Raw genomic sequence first — 21,190 nt, 5'->3', positions numbered from 1 at the left:
ACATAAAAATGGGACGGTGAGTACATGAAACTGATGTCGGAAAAAAAAAAAATTAACAAAGAACTATTTGGAAGCCATTGGTTGTATGTTGTAATTTCAGATAGTTTGTACTTGTTAACGGTGGCAGATTGGTTTCATAGACAGAAGATTGACACCGTTAAAAAAGAAGGGAGGCAAGTGAAATTAGAAAACCAGAGGGGATGTTTATGTCGTATAAGTAAACCTCAAGGGAGGTCAGTGTAATTTACCCATATATCTATGATCAAATTCAGACTATTCCTTAGAGCCTCATTTATAAACCCCTATCCTACTAAGCTTTTATAGAAGTTTTAGATAGTAGATAAAATGGAAAAGTTGCACATCAAGGAATCATGAGAGAATTTGTATCCAAATTTACCACGTATTTATTTAGAGACCACTGTTAATTTTTCAAAAGAGATGTATAGAATTTCTTATGATATTCTTAAATTTATAATAAATTAAATTACCTGTGATGCTATACATCTGTTTATATTGAAAAAGAGGGAACAGAAAACAAGATGTCACGATGGCTGTCACGTTGTTAATTTGCCATGGGCTATAGTAATTAATTCCACACACTTTGTAGTTTATGCCCCAAAACTATGGTATCTAACAATACAAAAACGAACAGGAATACAACGTGTCATTCAGAGGAGGATTATGTATTTAGGCATATATCTTCTTCATTCCGTATATTTTGTTTCCATGCTTCATCCTCTCTGTTTCCATCATTAACCAGACATTCATTCTTCTGTTTGTTTACTAATTTAGTTATTTATTTATCCAGTAATCCTAACATGTAATAAGTACCAACTGTTCCACTGAAGTAGTAGAGAAGTAGATGTCAGTCATAATATAAATTTCATACAACTAACATCAGTTTACTCTATAAGTATCACAAGATCGTAAATAGTAGGATTATATCCTACCAAATTTAGAAACTTATATAACAAGTTAAATAGTAGTAAATCAAATGCAAATCATACCTAATAACGAATAAAAACCACCAAAAACATGAGAAAACCCCCAGAAAGCTTTGAATACGATTCCGTGGTGTTAGGGAGCAGCCATAAAATAGTAAGATTTTAAGTGCTATCAATAGACTGACTACCATGCTCAACACAAAAAGATTTGCAAATAAACGTCACAGGTGATCTTTGTTAATCTTAAAAAAAGTTGGGTGACAACTACCCGACTTATACAAACTCTTCCAGAGTTTGACACAAGTAACCAATAGGGATTGATCTATGCAGGACTTCTTATGCAATGTAGGACTCTTAACTCTCACACCCAGGAGGCCTAATGAATCTAAGGACTGAACATCAATCCATATATTTTAAATATATTCTTTTCCTATATTAGGGTTTGAATTGGATCTAGTGACTGGGCCACCACTTGTGGGCCAATGATTATAACTGATTTCAAGATTAGGAATGGAGATTACGAATTACCAATATTTATGGTATCCAAAATGCATGTGTCATTTTGACAAAGTTTTGTTGTTGAGTTTATCTACATTCTAAGAGAATGTCAGGATTTCTTGTATCCATCCCTTCCTGTTTATCATGATGTTCACAGGTTTTTATTTGTTTATTTTGGTAAGTAAAGTAATTTAGATAAAGGGACACAAACAACATCACCATTAAGGGGAGAAACATTAATCCATCACATTAACATTATTACATATCTTAAACAAGAGGAAATCTTGTAGCTACAAAAGAGAGGTGTTTATTAAAAAACACAATGCTTACACAAATAAGGCGAAATATTTAACTCCAAAAACGAAGGAAATACAAAAACTAGCAGAACAACATAGAACACAGCACATTAACAACATTAACAGGATACAAAACAGAGGAGGTGACAACGAGTGAACTGAACATGGAACATGCAAATGTAGAGAGGTGGAAGCAATCCACACGATTATTAATAAGATCCTGTTGTGGCATCTTGTGCTCTACCCTGAGCATAATTTCCATATTCCTTGGCCCTGTCCTTCACATCCCTAGCCTTATCAGTAATCAATCCTTTAGCATAATCAAGAGTGTCAGTACCAGCAGGACGGTTACCAGATACATAGTTGTATATCCATGACAATGCAGCTATAGCAGCTACACCACAACCACCAGAGAACATAAAGCCACCAGCAATGAGTGATAGGACTATAGCAGCTGGAACTAGGATGGGACTGAAGATAACAAGAAGAGGGGTTGCAATGATTAATCCTATGACAGTACCAACAAGGATTAGTCCAGACAAGAACAACAGTGTCACACCAATAGTTGCAGCTGTTATGAACTTCACTGTTTGGCGTGAGGGTTGGTTGCTGTTGTTGGTGTTGGTGTCATAGGGTGATCCTCCGTAGGATCCTCCATATGCTGAGTAGGATCCTGTTCTTCCTTGATCAGACATGGTGGCAAGACAAATTCACAAGAAAAAGAATTTTTTTATGATCGAGGATTGAGTTTTGAGTGTTGAGAGTTGATGGTAGAATTGTTTGTGTGAGAGAGAAGCGTTGGTATATAGCATTATTATAAGGGGAACCGGTGACAGATTACTTGGCAAGAGGTGAAGAAGTATTGCATGTCGTGGCTGCATTGCATGAAACTATGTAGTACAAGAAGCAACACCTGTCCTCTTAAATGACTAGTGTCTCTGCTAAAATTACTTAGACAAAACAGCATCACTATGTGATCGTGAAACCTGGGCATATGTATGTTTGGATAAATGATTCTATTGCATAATTTTATTACCATAATTACTGTGTGATATGCATGCTGGTCAAATGCTTCAAATGTTCTGTTTCACACTTGAAATGGATGTATAATAAAGTTATGAATTTTTTTTATGTGATTTCCTTTTTAGTCTAAATTACAGAAAAATATTAATGAACAGCATTATCCAAATATTAATGAACTAAAATTATCCTCTGAAAGCAATGATATGATGTTTCAATTGCAGGGACGGATCCAGAAATTTTAAGTAGTGTGGGCCATATATAACATTTCATTTCTAAAAGCATCATAAATATACATTATAATTGTTCTATACGGTTTTTTTTTTTCATATTCTTCAAACATTGAATGATTTTCTCATTTGCAATGTTAATAAAAACATCATTCAGTATAAGTAATCAGACAATTTTCTCATTTTATCATTAATCTCTCTTGCGATTTCACATCAAATTCTTGATAATATTCACAACATAATTTTTTTTTCAATTGTTGCAGTTGTCACAGTTAATATACCAACAGAAAAATAAGCACAACAAAACTAATTATATAAATTCATTCATATAACCACAACTCATACTCAACTAAGCACTACCAAAATAATTATATATATTTTGTGATATTAAATTTTTAAAATAAATAGCATCTCTACCCCGTACTTCTCTTATCTCTGTCGTGCCTTTTGTATGTGTAAGAGCATAAACATCGGTGCTCTTTTTAGCGTGTCTTGCAAAATTTGTCAGACAGTGTGCCAGAATATTACGTTTTCCAACAAGTTGGGTGGTAATGTATTACCACGGTTCCTTTTCTTGTTTTTTGATGCAAAAATTAATATAAAATTAGAAAGTGATTTTATACTATAAATTTGAGGTGTATTGTGTGATTAAGTGAGACCCAATTTTGAGTTTTAGATGAGTGGTATGGATATTTAAAAAATGTAATTGAGTGGTTTAAATAATTGAGAAGTGTAAAATAATATAAAATATCACGTGGAACCCATTTATACCACCATCTAGAGTGGCATGGATGTGGGTGCTCTAATAATCTATTATATATGAACTTATTATTTTAAGGCAAGAAAGTTACGGTCTGAAGCTACACAGACACGCAAAATCTAATAACAAAAAAACTCTATCTACCACCACAACAAGAGAAAATCTTGTGTGGACCAGGACCAAGAATTTTGGTTTGGTCACACACAAAGAGAGAAGAGAGAAGAGAGAGAAAATGTAGAAGAGAGAAGAGAAGAAAGAGAAGGAGAAAATCTTGTGTGTGTGACCAAACCAAAATTCTTGGTCTTGGTCCACACAAGTGTTTCTCCCACAACAATGGATGCTAGTTTTCTGATTTATTTTTGAAATGTAGTGAGGGCCCAGGCCCACAGTGTGGTCTACCTGGGTCCGTCCCTGTTCAATTGTTTAAGTTGATAAAAGTACTATCTGATAAATATTTTTATTTTATATATATTCTCATCGAAGTTAAGAGTGTTGACATCCAAATTGATGTAAAGAGTTTTTTGAACAAACAAAAATGGATTATATATAAATAGACAACTGTAGTTTACCTCGCACAAGATGTGCAAAGGGGAACCACACAAGAGTTATTTACAAGAACAAGGTGCTACTCAAAACAAAGCACCACCAAAACAGCAAAACAGGCAAACAAACAAAATTACAAGTGGGCGCCCATACAGAGGAGCGGATTATTCCACCATTCATGATAACTATAAGGAAAACTTGCCAGCTTTGACTTTAACCATAAAAAAGAGGTCATTTTAACCTTATCAATGAGGGAGAAAGGTGTCGAGACCGTGTTATTAAACACACGATCGTTCCTTTCCTTCCAAAGAATCCAAACCGATGCAAACCAAATAATTCTAAAAAACACATGGGTAGATCTAGGCAAGCCAGGCATATTGATAAATTGTGTGAGGTGTTGATGTATCTCACAAGGTGAAACAGTAGATAAACCAAGCCAAAGCCAAACCTGTGACCAAAGAGAACCAAATGCGTGACAACACAAAAAAAGATGAGTCGCAGTTTCATGACTACCACATCCCGCCACACAAACCGCATCCTCTAGAGATAGAACCCTCCGCTGCACCAAATTGTCCTTGGTTGGAAGCCGATTGCGTAGAAGACGCCACACGAACACCGACACCTTGGAAGGAATTTGCTGATGCCAAATGTCTACAGCTTGGGGCCTGTCCTCCAACTCAGTTGAAACGGTAAGAAAACGGTACGTCCCACGCACGGAATAGCCATGAATGGGATCAAGCGACCACTTCCAAGTATCTTCGACATTTTCCTGAAAAACAATGTTATGGAAATACAGCAAGCACTCCCTCACACTCTCCTCCTCCCACGCCATCAAACGCCGACGCCACACCCCCCTCCACCCATCAACCGCCCCTAACTCCCTCCTCATACTCTCCACCGAGCACTCCTTATCGACAGACAACTCAAAAAGGCGGGGAAATTTTAGTTTTAAAGGAATGTCCCCGACCCAAATATCATGCCAAAAAAGAGTACTCCTCCCATTACCTATGACCCTCCGAATATTATTATCAAACCAACTACCAACACCCTCACCCACCCCTTCGCGAATCCTACACAAAGACCGTCACCACGCCGAGCCATGACTACCACCCTCTTTCAACCGCCCCCCCTCCTCACCATAACGAGCCTTAAGAACTCGGTACCACAAACCCTCTTTATCAACCATCATCCTCCAACACCATTTACCTAAAAGAGATAAATTAAAAGCTCCCATCCTCTTAACCCCCAGCCCTCCTACCTCCTTTGGAGTACAAATTGACTCCCATTTTATCCAAGCAATTTTCCTAAAGTCCTCACCACCCCCCCAGAAAAATTTTTTAAAAAGAGATTCAATAGAAGAAATTATACCTGCAGGGGCTTTGAAAAAGGAAAGAAAGTAAACCGGCAGAGAGGACAGAACTGATTTCAGAAGAACGAGACGACCACCGAAAGAAAGAAACTTATGGTTCCACGACGACAAGCGAGAGACGATGCAATCGATAACAGGTTTCCAAAAAGAGAGTTTTCTAGAATCACCTCCAATAGGCAGCCCCAAATAAACAAAAGGAATGGTGCCTCTTCGACAATTCATCACCATAGCCGCCTCAGACAACCAGGAAGCAGGGATATTAACACCGGTCAACATGCTTTTATGGAAATTCACTTTAAGGCCCGAAAGCTCCTCGAATAACAAAAGAACCGATCTCATGGTGCGGACATTTAACCAACTCTTCTCACCAATTATTATAGTGTCATCCGCAAACTGAAGGTGTGTTAGCCGAACCTCTGCATCACCACCAATGCCGTAACCAGTAAAAAGGTGCGCCCCCTCAGCCGCCTTCATTAAGACATTCAGACCTTCAGCAGCTAACAAAAAAAGGAAAGGCGACAATGGGTCCCCCTGACGAAGACCCCGCTGTAAGGGAAACTCCTCCGTAGGACTACCATTCACTAAAACAGAAGCCTTAGCTGTACCGACACATTCAAAAATCCACTTCCTCCACAACATTGGAAAATTCATGTTTGCCATTACGGAATCCAGGTAATTTAAATCGACGGAGTCATAAGCTTTCTCAAAATCTACTTTAAACAACAGAAGTTCCTTCTTCAACCTCGTCGCTTCATCCACAACTTCATTAGCAATTAAAATACCATCCAAAATCTGTTTCCCTTTAACAAAAGCTGACTGGCACTCAGAAACCACACATCCTATGACTGTTCGCAATCTATTTGCAAGAACCTTAGCAAGAATCTTATACAAACTTCCGATCAAAGAAATGGGTCGGAAATCATTCAATCTTTGCGGACTATTCACCTTTGGTATTAAAGTAATAAAAGTAGAATTTAAGCCCTTTGTCAACTTACCATTGCGATGAAACTCCACCATAAACCTTAACAAATCATCCTTCAATAAATTCCAAAATTCCTTTATAAAACCAAAGCTGACACCATCAGGACCCGGACTCTTGTAACTATCACAATCCCAAACTGCTTGTTTCACCTCCTCTAAAGAAAACGGCTTAGTTAAAATTCCCGCGTCATGATGAGATAGTTTGCGGAAGTTTAGACCCTCAATACCTGGCCGTGCTGCACCCCTTGACTGAAAATGCTGAGAAAAATGATTGAAAACAGTCGCACGGATATCCTGAACCCCTTCTATTACCCTGCCATCAACAGAAACCATTTGAATGGAGTTATGGCGCCGACGATTGGACATATAATTATGAAAAAATTTGGAGTTAGCATCCCCCTCCTTCAACCAATTCATCCTCGATTTCTGCCAATTTATACTATTTTGTAAACGAGCCATAAAATGTAAGGAAACAGATAAATCTTTAAGCTCAGAGACTTCATCTTCAAGAAGATCCAAAGTTTCAGCTTTCGCATCTAACACTGACAATTTGTCCTTTAAATCACGCATTCTTCCATCCAAGTTCTGTACATGTTCGAAATGCCACTGCTTTAAGCTTGCCTTGATCAATTTCAGCTTTTGTTGGAGCACAAAACCTCCCCACCCTTGACAGTTAAACGACTCCCATTTCTCTCGAACAAATGCAGCATAACCAGGAAGATCAGACCAGCATTTAAGCATCCTTAAAGGACGTGGTCCCCAATTTAATTCGTCAATATATAACATAAGAGGAACGTGATCGGAAAGACCCCGTTGATAAGCAACCTGTAAGCAATGCGGCCATATTTCACACCATTTATTCGACAACAAAAATCGATCCAATCTACTCATAGAAATTCCATCACCCCTATACCAAGTAAACAACCTCCCACAAATAGGCATATCCAACAACATACTATCATCAATAAATTTGTTAAAAACCTCCATATCCGGATGTCTAAGGGCCGCAGCTCTTCCTTTCCTTTCATCTAAACTTCGGACCGAGTTAAAATCCCCACAGACACATATGCACATATTGCTATGATTGTGAACGTGCACCAACAATCTTTCCCAAACTAACTTTTTTGCCGACACATCGCACGGAGCATAAACATTAAAAATGATAAAATCCTCTCCAGAAAGTAGTTCCTTACCGGTAATTGCCAAAACATGACCAAAGCTAAATGAGGACTGCACTTCAATTTTGGACGCATCCCACACCGTAACCAAACCACCAGATGCTCCGACAGATGGTTGATAAGAATAATTATGCTCACCCTCTCCCCATAAAGCTTTAACCAACTGATCGTTCATCGATTCCATCTTCGTCTCCTGAATACATAACACCAAAGGTTTTTTCTCAAGTACAAGCCTCCGCACCTCCACCCTCTTCTCACCACCGCCTAGCCCCCTCACATTATAAGTAATAATCTTCATCTAAACCTTCCTCACCTAACCCACCTCTCCACCTACTCCCTCGAAAAACCCTCCCAACATCCTCAAGCCCCCCACTCCGACCCACCCAGCACCTCAAGACCTCCAGCAGCCCTCCACTCTCTCCTCCCCTCCCTCGATAGCATATTAAAACTATTGGAAGTGTCACAATTAAACTTCACCCCCACAACCTTTCCCAGCTCTCTAACATCATCCTTTACCTTATCAGATTTGCCATGTAAATGCATCCAATTCACCAAGTCATTAGTGGCCGAACCTACACCTGAAGAAGAAGAGTGTTTCGAATCTGCTTGATTGGAATTGCGTTGTACAGCCCGATATTTAACCTTTCGTTTCTGTTTTTTTAATAACCGGATAATCTGCTTGCGGTCAGTAGCTGGCAACCTAGCTATCTTCTTCAAGAAACCAACTGAATGAAATGCCACTCCTTCTTTCTTCACCGCTGGTGGTTTCCCATGTGATATAGCAGTGCTGGTTGTTGTTTTCGACTTTAGTTTAAGCCTTGCATCTGTTTTGCGTGATGAGGAAAAAACCACCCCACCTTCCGACACTGTTTTTTGATTCTCATCCCAATCTAAACTCCAAGGCCCCTGCTTTGGGCAAGATTCCTTCAAATCTTCATTTGACGACTGTTCTTTAACCGAAGTATGGTGAGCTGACCCATCATCTTGCTGTACCGGTTTTAAAATAGGAGATAACGATACCGCAAAAAATTCTTTACCAACGTCCTTGCCTCCATTGTTATGCGAGTCTGAAACTTGTAGTGGTACATTAATTTTTTTCTCATGTTGACACCATTCATTTTGCAAATCAGTAACTAAGTCGTCCAACTCCCATTCTCCTTGAACTTCGTCCAATCCTGTGCCAATATGAATTTGGTTACCCTCTTCTGGTGTTGAATCAACTTCGCCTTCTGACATAAATGCATCCTCACCAATATTATATCCCCATTCCTCCACAATCTTAATACTATATTGCCTCCCATCGATAACGAAGTCAGATAACCTATTCACAATCTCCAACTCTGGTGTGACTATAAGAATGCGCGCAAAATCTAGGCGTCCTTTATCCATGGTACATTCATCAACATATAAAAAACGACCAATACCGGAAACAGTTAACCGGAAAAAAGAATCATTCCAAGCATGCACAGGAATGCCATAAACACGCAGCCATGCACCCCGTTCATACCTTGTCGATGCCTCAGACCACTTGTGAAAGTTTGTAAACAACATACCAAAGAACTCATTCGCCCCTTGCAACACTTCTGCAAAATTATCTTCACCAGTACAGCTTAAAAAAACTCTGTCGCCCCCCAATGGAGTGACCATTACATTGGAAAACCCGGCATCTATAATACGTTGTTGAAAAGACAGAACTGCGTCACCCGCTTTCACATGAGCAATCAAACCTGAGTTCGCCCATGCTCTATCCTCCACACAAGAGTTATACACTGGAATAAAATGAGCTTGCTGTTTGTTATTTAGACCATGATCAGGCTTCATCACAGCTGCTTGTTTCTTCTCAACCCGCGACTTGATGTAAAGAGTTAAGTACAATTTGATTCAAAAGAAATTGAAAACCGAACAATATTGATTGATTTTATATTTTTTTTCTTTCTTTGAGCAAGATTTATAATATATTTTTAAAACCACTTTTATGACACATTGAATTTGTAATTCTTTTTTGAACCAAATCCAGCCACGTTTATAACTTTAATATTTGTTTATTTATTTGTAAGTACCGTGGTGGCTAGAAATTCAAATTTTAAAGGCAAATAAATGAAATTTCTCAAATTCAAATATTATTAGAATACAATACTGCATTAAACTGTTAATCATAGATTTTATTTTTAATAATATATATATTATTGAGTAAAAATTGTTACTGGTAGTTTTTTTTCCATAAATTTTATACATAGGCATCAATTAAAGATTCCTTTAAAAAATTATCAATTAAAGATCTTTAAAAAAATATTAATTAAAGTGTAGCGCTATCAATATCAATTAAAGATCTTTAAAAAAATATTAATTAAAATATACATACTTTTCAACACACTTTTTTGTTGATTAAAATTCGTATATGTCCCATCAAATTATGCAAGTCGCATATAAATTTGGTGGAGTTCATATAAAAAAGTATTTGTGTGTTGAAAAATGTGTTAAATAATACTCCATCTTCTTTTTTTAGAGAAAATAATACTTCATCTGATTCTTATTACAAGAAGAGAAACAAAATAAAAAATTAAAGTCAATACAATCATTAATAAATGTAACTTTTTGAATATTTTTATAAATATACATTCATAAAAAATTGTGAAACATTAAATACCCTCATTAATATTAAAATGATAAACATTAGAAGTAAAAAGTTTTTTAAAAATGAGACAAATTTTTTATTTGAAAATTCTTATAATAAAGACAAGGAAAAAGTACTAGAGAAAATGAATCGCGTGTAATTTAACATGAGAGTAGAGTGTAGAACCAAATTAATGAGTACCCCAATTGATTCAGGTATTAGTTCTACCTACGTCATTCAAAACCAATCATACGAGAACCAAGCAAAATTATTATATTTATTATTATTTCAACTATGTTAGTAATGTTATCTTAAAATAGGATGTGTTCATGTATTTTTATTGTAGCTATGTACTTGAGAAAAATCTATAATGTTTGATGAAAAGTAAATTACATTTTTGATTTTTTTAAATAAGTTTTTTAAATGTTTAAAAATGTCAACTCTATGAACGTAATCAAACCAACATGTTTTTTTTTTATCGGTTTGGTTTGAATTTTGTGAGAATTTTTCACAAAAACCAACACGGCCTACTCTTTTAGGTTGTATAGTTGGTCTGTCTTTAGGTCATTTGAAAGAACGTAATTCAAGAATTTTTAACAACAAAATCTTAGAGTGTATTTGGATGGCGGAATGTTTTGAGGGAATGTAATGTTACGAGGAAATTCAAATACTTTGAGGTGAATTACATTGTTTGGATGTGGGAATGTAATGTAATGTTGAAGAAATATAATGTTATGAGGGAATTCAAATACTTTAAGGTAAATTGCCTAGAATTTTAAATTCTTTAAAATTTTCAAATTACCTAATCCAAACACACTCTTAGGTTACGATCAACTTCATTCGTGGTGGTGGCTAAAGCGAATAAATCAGATTTTACTTTTTATTTTTATTTTTGGAGTACACCACAACTTTGTAATTATGGTTCTTGTTTTTGTCATCTCCTTTTATTATTTTTACCCTTTGTAATTTTTCTCTTTAGACACAAACAACTTGTGCGTAATGGAGAGAATATTTAATATATTTTACTTTTTATTTCTTAAAAAAAAAAAAACCAACACAGTGTTGGGTCAAATTTATTTTCTCCAAAAAAAAAAAATCGAACCAAATTGGCCGTTACACCACTACAAAAGTAGATTTCTCATTATTCAAACTCACTCCACCAAAATTTCTCATGTGTTGTTATCTCTAATGTGTGAATGGTGGGAGATTACACTCTCCTTTTTCCGTAAATTATATAGACATGGAAATTGAAAATACAACTGATGTAAGAATATATATTGTCAACCACGGCGGTTAGTGCAGTGGTCACAGTTCGCGACCACCTCACATGCGACCTCCTCGCCGCATTTGCAAACGGTTTTCATGTCTCGATTCACGTTTTTTTGTGGCCCTTAAGATGAAAAAAATAATAATAATCACATTCTTGAAAATGATGGGCCTGTTGAAAGAATGGGTGTTTTTACGAGTGAAATGGAAATTAGCATGAACGAACAATAAAAGATTGTGCCAAAATTTTGCAAAAGAAGAAAATGGAGCATGCCTATTATTAGAAAGGTAGAAGCAGATATAAGAAAAAGAAGTTGCCGTACAAAAAATATTGGAACATTTTTCTTATTAAGTTTTATAATTGGAAGATGAAGATGTTTTTGTTGTTATAACAAACAGAGTACACACTTAACTCATTTGCTATCATCCATGTAATTCGATTCATAGACTTGAAACAATAATACCTCACAATCCAGATGTTCATATCCAAAATTAAAGTTCTACATTGATCAATAAAATAGAATATTATCAAATTTGTTTATATGTCATGTTATAAAAATCATTTGGATTGAATTTCACTCTTTTCTTTTTAAAACCAAATTGAATCACATGTAATTTCTTCGTTGAATCATATAAGTTTTCACCTAAAAAAAATCTAATTTAGACCTCAAGCAAACCCACCTCACATCAAGTGATGGCATCCCTCTAAAAAAAGTGATAACATAAAGTGAAGACTAACTCATTCTTTGACTAGAATCACCTCATTAGTAGATCCATGTGTTTAACCAAATAATTTAACTTAAGTGGCTAATTAGCTACTGAAAGCACGAATTGTTTAGGAGACTAAGTTTAATTTATGTATGAAGCAATTCTTAGTTGAATTTTAGTTACATTATGTCCAAACTTCAAACTATGAGAATCCTTTTCCTCTTTTTTTTTTTTTTTTGACAAACAAACCATTTCGTCCATAGAGAAAATAGAGGGTACAACCAAATTGGAGACAAATGTGTTGGGACATACCCCATCCACACACTAAAGCTAAACATGAAAACTAAGTCAACCAAGATTTGATACACATAACACAAATACAAGGAGGCAGTTCCAATCCCAATCCCATCCTTAGATCCAAACAACCATGACAAATTCTTCCACATATGATCTATGACAAAGTTGAAAAGAGGGTCCACAGTCTTTAAATCTATCCACTTACGGATCATTTCTTTGACTTTTGCAAGCACGATTCGACTATAAATGGTCTCGAATTTGTCCAAAGTATCCACATGCCCAGAAACAATTTGTTTGGTGGTAAGGATGTTGAGGTAGGTGGGTGCCGCATGTAGTTTTGCACTCAAAAATCTATTCCAGCAAGTTAAGCTCTCTTGGGACATTTCTTCAAACACCATGAAGACATACTTAAAACAAAATAAAAATAACAACAAAGCACAAAACAAAACATTAGCACAGTGGAACAGAGAAACATCAGCAAACATGAAATCTAAATGGTATCCTAGCCATGGTGGTTTTGGTGGAGGGCGGCTGGGTGCCAACCATGAAGGTGGGGAAGCAGCCATGAGGTAGAGCTTGAAACACTGTTTTCGGATTTGAGATGGGGGAGACAACTGTGACAGCCATATGATTGCTTTGAGGTGGTGGCTCGGGTGGTGGTCGCATCAGCGAAAAGGAAGGTTTGGCGGCAACTTGTGGTGGAGAAATACGATCTATGAGTGAGAAAGGATCTGGAAAAGGATGAAGAGATAGTTGAGGGGAAAGGAGGATGCTCCTACTACAAGAGGAGGGAAATACCACCAAAGAGGTGGGGGAAGAAACCCACCATGAAGGTGGGGGTGGCCACCAAACCCTAAGATTGGGGGGGGGGGGTGCATTTTCTAGAGATAAGGGAGAGCCTCTCTCTCTAGATTTTTACCCGAGCCACTTTCTCTAAGATAGAATCCTTTTCCTCTTTAGATGAATGGTTAACACCAAAAAAAGTAGACATGTGTGTTTATTTAATTATTAAATTCAACAATAATATGTTTACACCTCACATACATCTACATATATTTTTACACTTTATTTTATCTTGCCTAAAAACCACTTTAGTTTATCTCTTTATTTTTCTTTATATTATATCGTCAATCTATCACATCAGTTTTTTTTTATCTCTTTTTATCTCAAGGTTTACACAAAGTGGATGTCCACTAAACATTTTAGTATTAAATCTTTGTAATATTTTTAAAAAAACCTTAAACATGCAAATGGTCTTTGCACATGTGAAGCATTTTGATTTTGATCTATTGTTTAGTTCTTATAAATATAAAATATATTTTTTTTGGTCATTGATATTTTGGTCTTTATAAAATTTATTTATATTAAAATTGATTCTATAATATTCACTTTTTTAGAGACCTTATTATAATATTCATTTTAATCCTTATTATAAACGAGTAAAATCAAATATTCTAAATAATAGAAGGATGAAATTTAATATGAATCAATTTTGTATGGATTTAAACAAAATACCAAAGATTAAAAGAAAAAAATTACACATTGCAAAGACTAAAATAAATAAATATTTTATTTTTTTAACAAAAAGACAAGAAAAGAAATCAAAATGTTTGATGATGGGATGGTAGTGGCAGGGGTGTTATTTTAGGGAAAAATGAGGTCGAAGTTGTTGGTAAATGATAAGGAGGAGGAGAAGAAATGAGGAAGAACATGTCTTCTCGTTCACTCAACTGATCCATCGTGGGAGGAGAGAAGAGGATTAATGGCTGTTGCATTAACACCGTTTATTCTCACCCTCCCTTCAATTTCCAGTTCCAGACACAGTAGTAGCCTTGGTATTGTTCCTTATAGTAGTAGTAAGCAACACATTCGCAGCATCACGATAAAGTGTGTGAAGGTGGATACAGATACAAATATCATGTGTGAACCTTGCAATGGAAAAGGATGGTTGGTATGTGACTTTTGTGAAGGCCAAAAAACTAATGTCAAAGCCCCAAACAACCGTATCTACCGTCGATGTCCATCCTGCAAAGCCGTACGTTATTATCGTTTATTTATTATATTATATTATATTATATTACTTGAAAAAAGATTACTATATTGTAATATAATTGTTGCAGGTTGGATGTGTGTTGTGTTCAAACTGCAAGGTCTTCAAATGTGTCACTTTTCCTGATTTCAACGATTCTCCTATTAATTAATTCATCATCTCATCTCATCTCATTTCCTTCATTCAATTAAGGTGCTTTCTTATTCTATAGTGTATCCCTCACAATCACATGCATGCGTATACATGTTATTATTATTTAAGAAAAAAAGGTGGTTTGCCAATGCATGTAGAGTAGAATACATGCCTTCATTTAACTGCTCACTTGATTCTATCAATTGTAAATTTCAAATTCAATGCATTCTTCTTCTTCATACACATTATTCTACTTTTTAGTTGTTTTAACAAACAAGTAATCAAATTTGGACGAGAATAGAGCCAAGAGGAGTGAATCACTAAAAAACTAACGACGTAGATTCAATACAAGTCAACGCAATCCCTTACTCCACCACCATTCTCTTACTATTGTTTTGTTCAAAGTTTTTCATAATAAACAACAAAATCATAAAGTAAACAGAGGTATATATAGTTGACTGCAATCTTTGATAAGTTAATTAGTACGCATATATATTTGTATCATGGATTGCTGAGTTTAAAGAAATCACATTATCACCGTGATTATGTTGAAGCTTCTTAGAAATCGTGGTTGGGCCTAACACAACCCCACAAAACCGGCTTGTGAGGTGAGGATTGCCCCCACTTATAAACAAATTGTCAGGCCAACTCCTAACCGACGTGGGACTCTTAACACACCCCCTCACGCTCTGTCAGGCCAACTCCTAACCGATGTGGGACTCTTAACAAAGCTTATACGTGAAGCTTTTGTTAAAATCAGCAGTGGCATACCGTGACTGTACTAAACTGATCGTCAACCAAACATGCACCAAGTCAAGCAGTCTTATGATAAATGATAATAGTTAGACAAATTTGAAAAACAAGAAGTTGCTTAATATTAGAATTTCACTTGTTAACCTTCATCACAAACCTTACTGCTAAATTTGGAACCGTATGAAGTTATAGCTGTTTTTCCTTTTTAAGTCTATACCTTTTTATTTTGTAGTTCCAATTCTAATTGCTATCCAAGCTTTATCATATTGCAGAAACCTCTGTATTTCATTTTTATTATATGTTCTGGCTTTGAATTCAAAAAATCAAAACACAGGGAATGGCACTGCAATCTCAACTATCTGATAATCTGATCTTAATTGGATGACTTATATTTCAACTTTGTAAAATAGATCAAATATACAATACAAAGTTGTATCATAAACTGTCCGATTTTGATCGGACTGTCGAGAACCACAATAGTGTGATTGTGTGGCTGCCAGCAATCTATTTGTTATATCATTAGACTCTTAATTAACCTATTAAAACCACATTTCAAGGAAACCCAACTTTCGCAAGTTTAACCTATTAACTCTGTTGGTCTTGAGGGGAGACGGAGATCATCACATTAGGCTAATAACAATCACATAAGGAGAATTTGACGCCACATCTTTAGCAAAAAACTTTAAACATTAGGAATGCGGGTACTCTCACTTATATATTGCTCGTCACTAACTTTTTCATCCAATGTGAGACTTCTAACTCACACTTGCCACAACATCATATACTTACCTTTTTAAAACAGAGCTTGAATGTGTTGCTTACTTTATCCATTCACAAGTACAGTTCAGAGCTTATTGGTTTTGTTTGTGCAAGTCTTGCTTAGGTCTTTGTAGAGAAGTTGTGTCGTAACTTCCTTGTAGAGCCTGTGATAAGTTAGAGTTTGCTAGCTTGAAGAGAGACAGAGAGTAGATGTTTGTAGTAATACACAGCACTCGGTATATAGAAGTAAAAATCACTATGATAACGCAGAAGCTGTATATAGTAGCTTCCGTTTTGAACAGTTAGAGTGCATTGGAATGTAGTATTGCCCTGGCAAACATGTATCCAAACACTGGCTAAAACTAACACAACAAAAAAAGTTGTTACAAAATCAAACACAACTGCTGTTGAATATACTTTGTCTTACTTTTGTTGACTCATAAATTGCAATTACTCAGATATATTGTAATGATGATGACTATTTTAATATGGAGAGGGAACACGTGATATTATTAGTAATCTGACTACTGTAACTCCCAAGTAGAAATAACTTTGGATTTTTCCCAGCTGATTACGTATGGTGCCAAGACTTAATTAGGATCCGAAGATAGCTCTTTGACTTCTTTACAATTGTACCTTGTTTGAATGGAATCTATATTGCATGTTAAATGCCAACATATATTATATTTGATTTGTATACAGTTATCATGACTCATGAGTCTTGTAATCTCCAAATAATGTGTTTGCTGATAATTATACATATAAGTATACATGTGTTTGCAGATAAATTGATGAGCTCAACATAAAGATACATATTATAATTAAGCACCGATTATTAAGCCATGTGCCACCATTTGATTAACAGAAGTCTTCCTGAACTTAATAAGATCCCATGTGTTGCATAATGTATGCAGTAGCTTAAAGTTTAAGTCTCTACTTGTGATTTACCACAAATAACGAGGGCATATTTCTCAAGTTTCACTCTTTACAAGTGTTTTTAGCTGCAGAAATTGAATGCTCGCATGTGAGTTTTTTTTTTTGCTGAATGCTTGCATGTGAACTGGCAATATATTAAAAGGAAAATGCTAGATATCAAGAATGGATTTTCTTGATGAATTCAAGAATGACATGGCAGAATAATCACCCTTAGATTTTAATCTTATTTATTAAAGTTTCTTAAAAAAAATATATATAACACCCACCATCCCATGATTTCCGGCCAGACTGAGATTTTATTGGCTAACATTAATTTCGGGACAATTTCTTGATAAAATCTTTCTTGATAAATAGCATTGCTCATATTAAAATATGATTGATATAAAATTTTAATTTGAACTAAATCAATACAAGATCGCGAGAGTAAAGTTTTTTGTTTACGCTCAATTAAAGTGTAAAAAGTTTTGTGTGCTTACATGCATTCTTTATATAATTTGACAACAAAATGTAAATTGTCAAATGATACTGTAATTTTTAACTCAATGTATCAAAATTAATCTTAAATAAAATGTTAGTTAGAAAATTTAGACGATATATGACAGACTTGAAGGCAAGTGACTATTTTTTTTTTTTTTAATTATTATTATTAAGTCCAACTGCACCACTTGTGATTTTGTTTTGATCTTAAAGCCATATGAATTGATATATTTTTCACATAAAAAAGTACAACTGCATCATTGAAAGTGGAAAACATGCGTAATTGCCCACTGACATTGAAACCTATAATCTCAACTATTTTAAAAGAGAAATACTAATGGGATTAGAACCCAATCCAAGGGAAACAATAGCATGGATTCTTAGATGAGACAAATCCGTAGATTGTAGTATCAGTAATGTTACTATCTTAGTATCATGTTATCATTTTTGAGATTTCATTTGTCGGTATTCTAAGATCTCCTTTATTTAAATTCACACTTGGACGATTACTTCTATTTTCTCATAGATTAATCAGACCATGAAAACCAATAAAAATTCACTCTCTTAAGAAATACAGCTAGCATATACCTTCCACTTGCCTTAGCAACACTTAATTGTTTTAGGCACGTTTTGTCAAGTTACTTATCAAAAATTAATCCAGCAAAGTCACTAGGTAAAAGTTCATCTCCTCACGATTGAAACAGTGATTCATTTGGTACCAGTTTGACAACAAAAAAAAAAATGAAATATTGTCATTTAAGAAAAGTACATGTATATAGCCAAATAAGATCTTATGTTTTTACATCCTCTAGGTGGGTGATAAGCTGGCAATTCACTGTCAGCATATATATAGAAGTTCTTAAAAACTATTTCCAAATTAACTTAGTTATAATCAATTCATTGAATCAATTAAAAGCATTTAGCAGAAAAGCTTCAAAGGGAGTTATTGAGCTGAAGTCAATTGAAGGCCAAAAGAAGACTAGTGTAGTTTCTAAATAGAAATAGTTCAAAGATTTTTCCATAGTACATGTTTTAAAATGTGAAAAGTGGCACAACACTGTTCCTTTTTAGAACTCTGGATCATGTAGAGACTGATATCAGTTGTTATTAGAGTTTTGAGTTATTTTCAAGTATAAGCTCATTGTACACTACATATAGTACATAAATTTGTCAATTAAATGTTTCATTTACCAAATCAATATCACCCTTCATCCAAAATTGCTAGACTGATTCCAAAACGAAAAAAAGTACAGTGTTACCAACCAATTAAACCGCAAAATACAAAATTTAGACAATAAAGTTGTATTCTTCTCGTATATAATTAATACATATATAGATTGGCATGCATAAAAAGCTAGCAAGAGATAAAATAAAAAGTAAAAAAAAATGGTTAAAATTGTCTACTGATCATGACAAACTATCTGCACATTGGACTATGAGGTTGATGATAATAACCAAGTTGGTTTGAGGAACAGTATCCCATCATCTTTTCAATGCCAAATCTACATTTCTGAGTAGAAAATCTATCCTTTCCTTCAACCATCTTCAAGATACTCTCAAACACTGAAACTTCACAAGGAATTCTCAGAACACCAGTTTGTTCAAACCCAAATTCTTCTTCAGCTTCTCTGAGTAATATATGAAAGGCTTGATGAGCCAAATACTCAGTTGGTATAACAAACCTGTTAAGGTCTACACCAACACAAACGGCTAGGTAGCCTTTCGGAACCGCGTTGTTTGATCCTCCTCCTTCCCGTTCGGACATTGAAAGTGTTCTTTTCAGAAACTTTATGCTTTTACTAGTAGTACTGTTGTTATTGTTGCTGCTGCTTCTGTTTGTTTTTGAAGTATTGGCTACTCTTCTCCATTTCTTAAGGATCTGTTGAAGTCTAACAATTTCTCTGATTTTGTTAGGTTTCTTTGGTGGATCCATATTAATACTATGGATGTATAACTATGTGGTGTGCCTCTGTTTATGAGGTTTGATTTATGTATGCTTTATATTTTTGGAGAGTATGAAGTTAGATGAGGGAATTGGATTATTTGAACTTAGTTCCCTCTTCATTTTTTGGCTAACTTAAGCCTGGCTATATGAGTTGATGCAATGCCTCTAATTTATAGAAAAATGATCATACCTTGAGAATCTCAATATTAAAAGGTTTAATTCCTTTTTTCCTTTTTTATCACTCCTATAATGAATAAATTGTGTGAGTATGATTACGTGAGCTCATTAATTAGGATCAAGACAAACCTAAAGCTATAGCCTATAAAGCTCAAACAATATTTACAAATATAATTTATATTTCATCCACCGAAGTGGAGAATTTGTATTGCATCCTAACCAAATGAACCGGTTTTTTTTTTTTTTTTTTTTTTGAGTTTAAGTTTGAGTGATTAACATACATTGATGAAGATGTAGTGTGTCCAAATCATTTATATGGTTGTTCATAATCTAACGTGATTATTACTCGGTGATTTAAGTTCCTCTCACAGTCCAACAATGTTATCAAACCTAAAAGTTTGATTAAAAATGATTGACTCCTTGTATCGAAAATGAGTCCAAAAAACATATGAAGTTCCACATTGAATAGGAAACTTAATATTAAGCAACATATAATTGAAGGGAGCTCCTATAACCAATGTTATAGGCTACCATCATGATGCAACAAATTTAAAATGTTGAATTATATGGAATAATATAATCTAGCATATTGTTTTCTTATATATGTCACATGCATATGGGAATAGAAAGCAACAAAAAAATGTTGTCCAAGTTAGGGGAGTTGGACGTCAAGCTGTGCCTCCGAGGCTTCGCATGTGAGTGATTAGTGCAAGTCAGAGCCTTCTCTCTCCCTCATCATTCTTTGTTTTAAAAGTTAAATCCATAGTTTTGATTAATTTAAATCAAGGGTGACTAGGTCATTAGATTAAGTATATGATTAATTAAATAATCAATTACTAAGCATATATTTTATGTTAGATTGAGTGGTGTAGCTACCAGCTTACTTTGTTTCCAGCGAAAACCCCGGCCCCTAACATGCTGTTTCCCTCGTACAAATAAACTGTACATTTGTTGTACCATTCAAAATCAAACGCACTACTTGTTTCAACGATCAATGTTATCAAATTAAGACTTAGAGGTTTAAATATAATAAAGGTCGTTTGGGGAGAGCTGCTTCATTCCTCGAGGGTGCGACGTTCATGCATATATAGAGCCACATTACATCATAAGAAGTTGAAATCTTTATTTTATTTATGAAAAAAGGAACACACCTTCATGCAAGGTTAAAAAGAACAATAACTTCAATGAACATTTATAAATGAATCTATGTATAACCTATTAATTACGGAATTTATGAAGAAAAAAATATAAGTAGTT

The 21,190-nt window shown here is 34.9% G+C and overlaps 4 protein-coding genes across 4 annotated transcripts; 1 reads left to right on the top strand and 3 right to left on the bottom strand.

Moving 5' to 3' along the window:
• Positions 1–1,663: 1,663 nt before the first annotated feature.
• Positions 1,664–2,433, bottom strand: LOC146942643 (oleosin Ara h 15.0101-like). Its single transcript, XM_085756706.1, has one exon. It carries the CDS (start codon positions 2,431–2,433, stop codon positions 1,948–1,950), a length of 486 nt encoding a protein of 161 aa, XP_085612832.1. The 3' UTR covers positions 1,664–1,947.
• A 5,746-nt stretch (positions 2,434–8,179) lies between these two features.
• On the bottom strand, positions 8,180–9,640 carry LOC146942642 (uncharacterized). Its single transcript, XM_085750051.1, has one exon. It carries the CDS (start codon positions 9,638–9,640, stop codon positions 8,180–8,182), a length of 1,461 nt encoding a protein of 486 aa, XP_085606177.1.
• A 4,743-nt stretch (positions 9,641–14,383) lies between these two features.
• On the top strand, positions 14,384–17,408 carry LOC146942641 (chaperone protein dnaJ-like protein). Its single transcript, XM_085756686.1, has 3 exons — positions 14,384–14,739; positions 14,825–14,946; positions 17,182–17,408. Exons 1-2 carry the CDS (start codon positions 14,467–14,469, stop codon positions 14,903–14,905), a joined length of 354 nt encoding a protein of 117 aa, XP_085612812.1. The 5' UTR covers positions 14,384–14,466; the 3' UTR covers positions 14,906–14,946; positions 17,182–17,408.
• Positions 17,409–19,090: 1,682 nt separating this feature from the next.
• On the bottom strand, positions 19,091–19,922 carry LOC146942640 (auxin-responsive protein SAUR40-like). The gene has a single exon (XM_085756685.1). It carries the CDS (start codon positions 19,742–19,744, stop codon positions 19,229–19,231), a length of 516 nt encoding a protein of 171 aa, XP_085612811.1. The 5' UTR covers positions 19,745–19,922; the 3' UTR covers positions 19,091–19,228.
• Between the last annotated feature and the right edge of the window lie 1,268 nt (positions 19,923–21,190).

This window comes from Medicago sativa, chromosome 3 (assembly GCF_051527215.1).
Source record: "Medicago sativa cultivar Bolivia chromosome 3, Bolivia_mono, whole genome shotgun sequence".
Lineage (NCBI taxonomy): Eukaryota > Viridiplantae > Streptophyta > Magnoliopsida > Fabales > Fabaceae > Medicago > Medicago sativa.
The sequence above is the reverse complement of the archived record's forward strand: the minus strand, read 5'-3'. Positions and strand labels throughout refer to the sequence as shown.

Bases quoted from the DNA above. Each gene is read 5' to 3' on its own strand.
- LOC146942642 (XM_085750051.1), bottom strand. From the start codon at position 9,640: ATGAAGCCTGATCATGGTCTAAATAACAAACAGCAAGCTCATTTTATT.
- LOC146942643 (XM_085756706.1), bottom strand. From the start codon at position 2,433: ATGTCTGATCAAGGAAGAACAGGATCCTACTCAGCATATGGAGGATCC.
- LOC146942640 (XM_085756685.1), bottom strand. From the start codon at position 19,744: ATGGATCCACCAAAGAAACCTAACAAAATCAGAGAAATTGTTAGACTT.
- LOC146942641 (XM_085756686.1), top strand. From the start codon at position 14,467: ATGGCTGTTGCATTAACACCGTTTATTCTCACCCTCCCTTCAATTTCC. The intron at 14,740-14,824 runs GTACGTTATTAT...TAATTGTTGCAG, and splicing joins GATGTCCATCCTGCAAAGCC to GTTGGATGTGTGTTGTGTTC.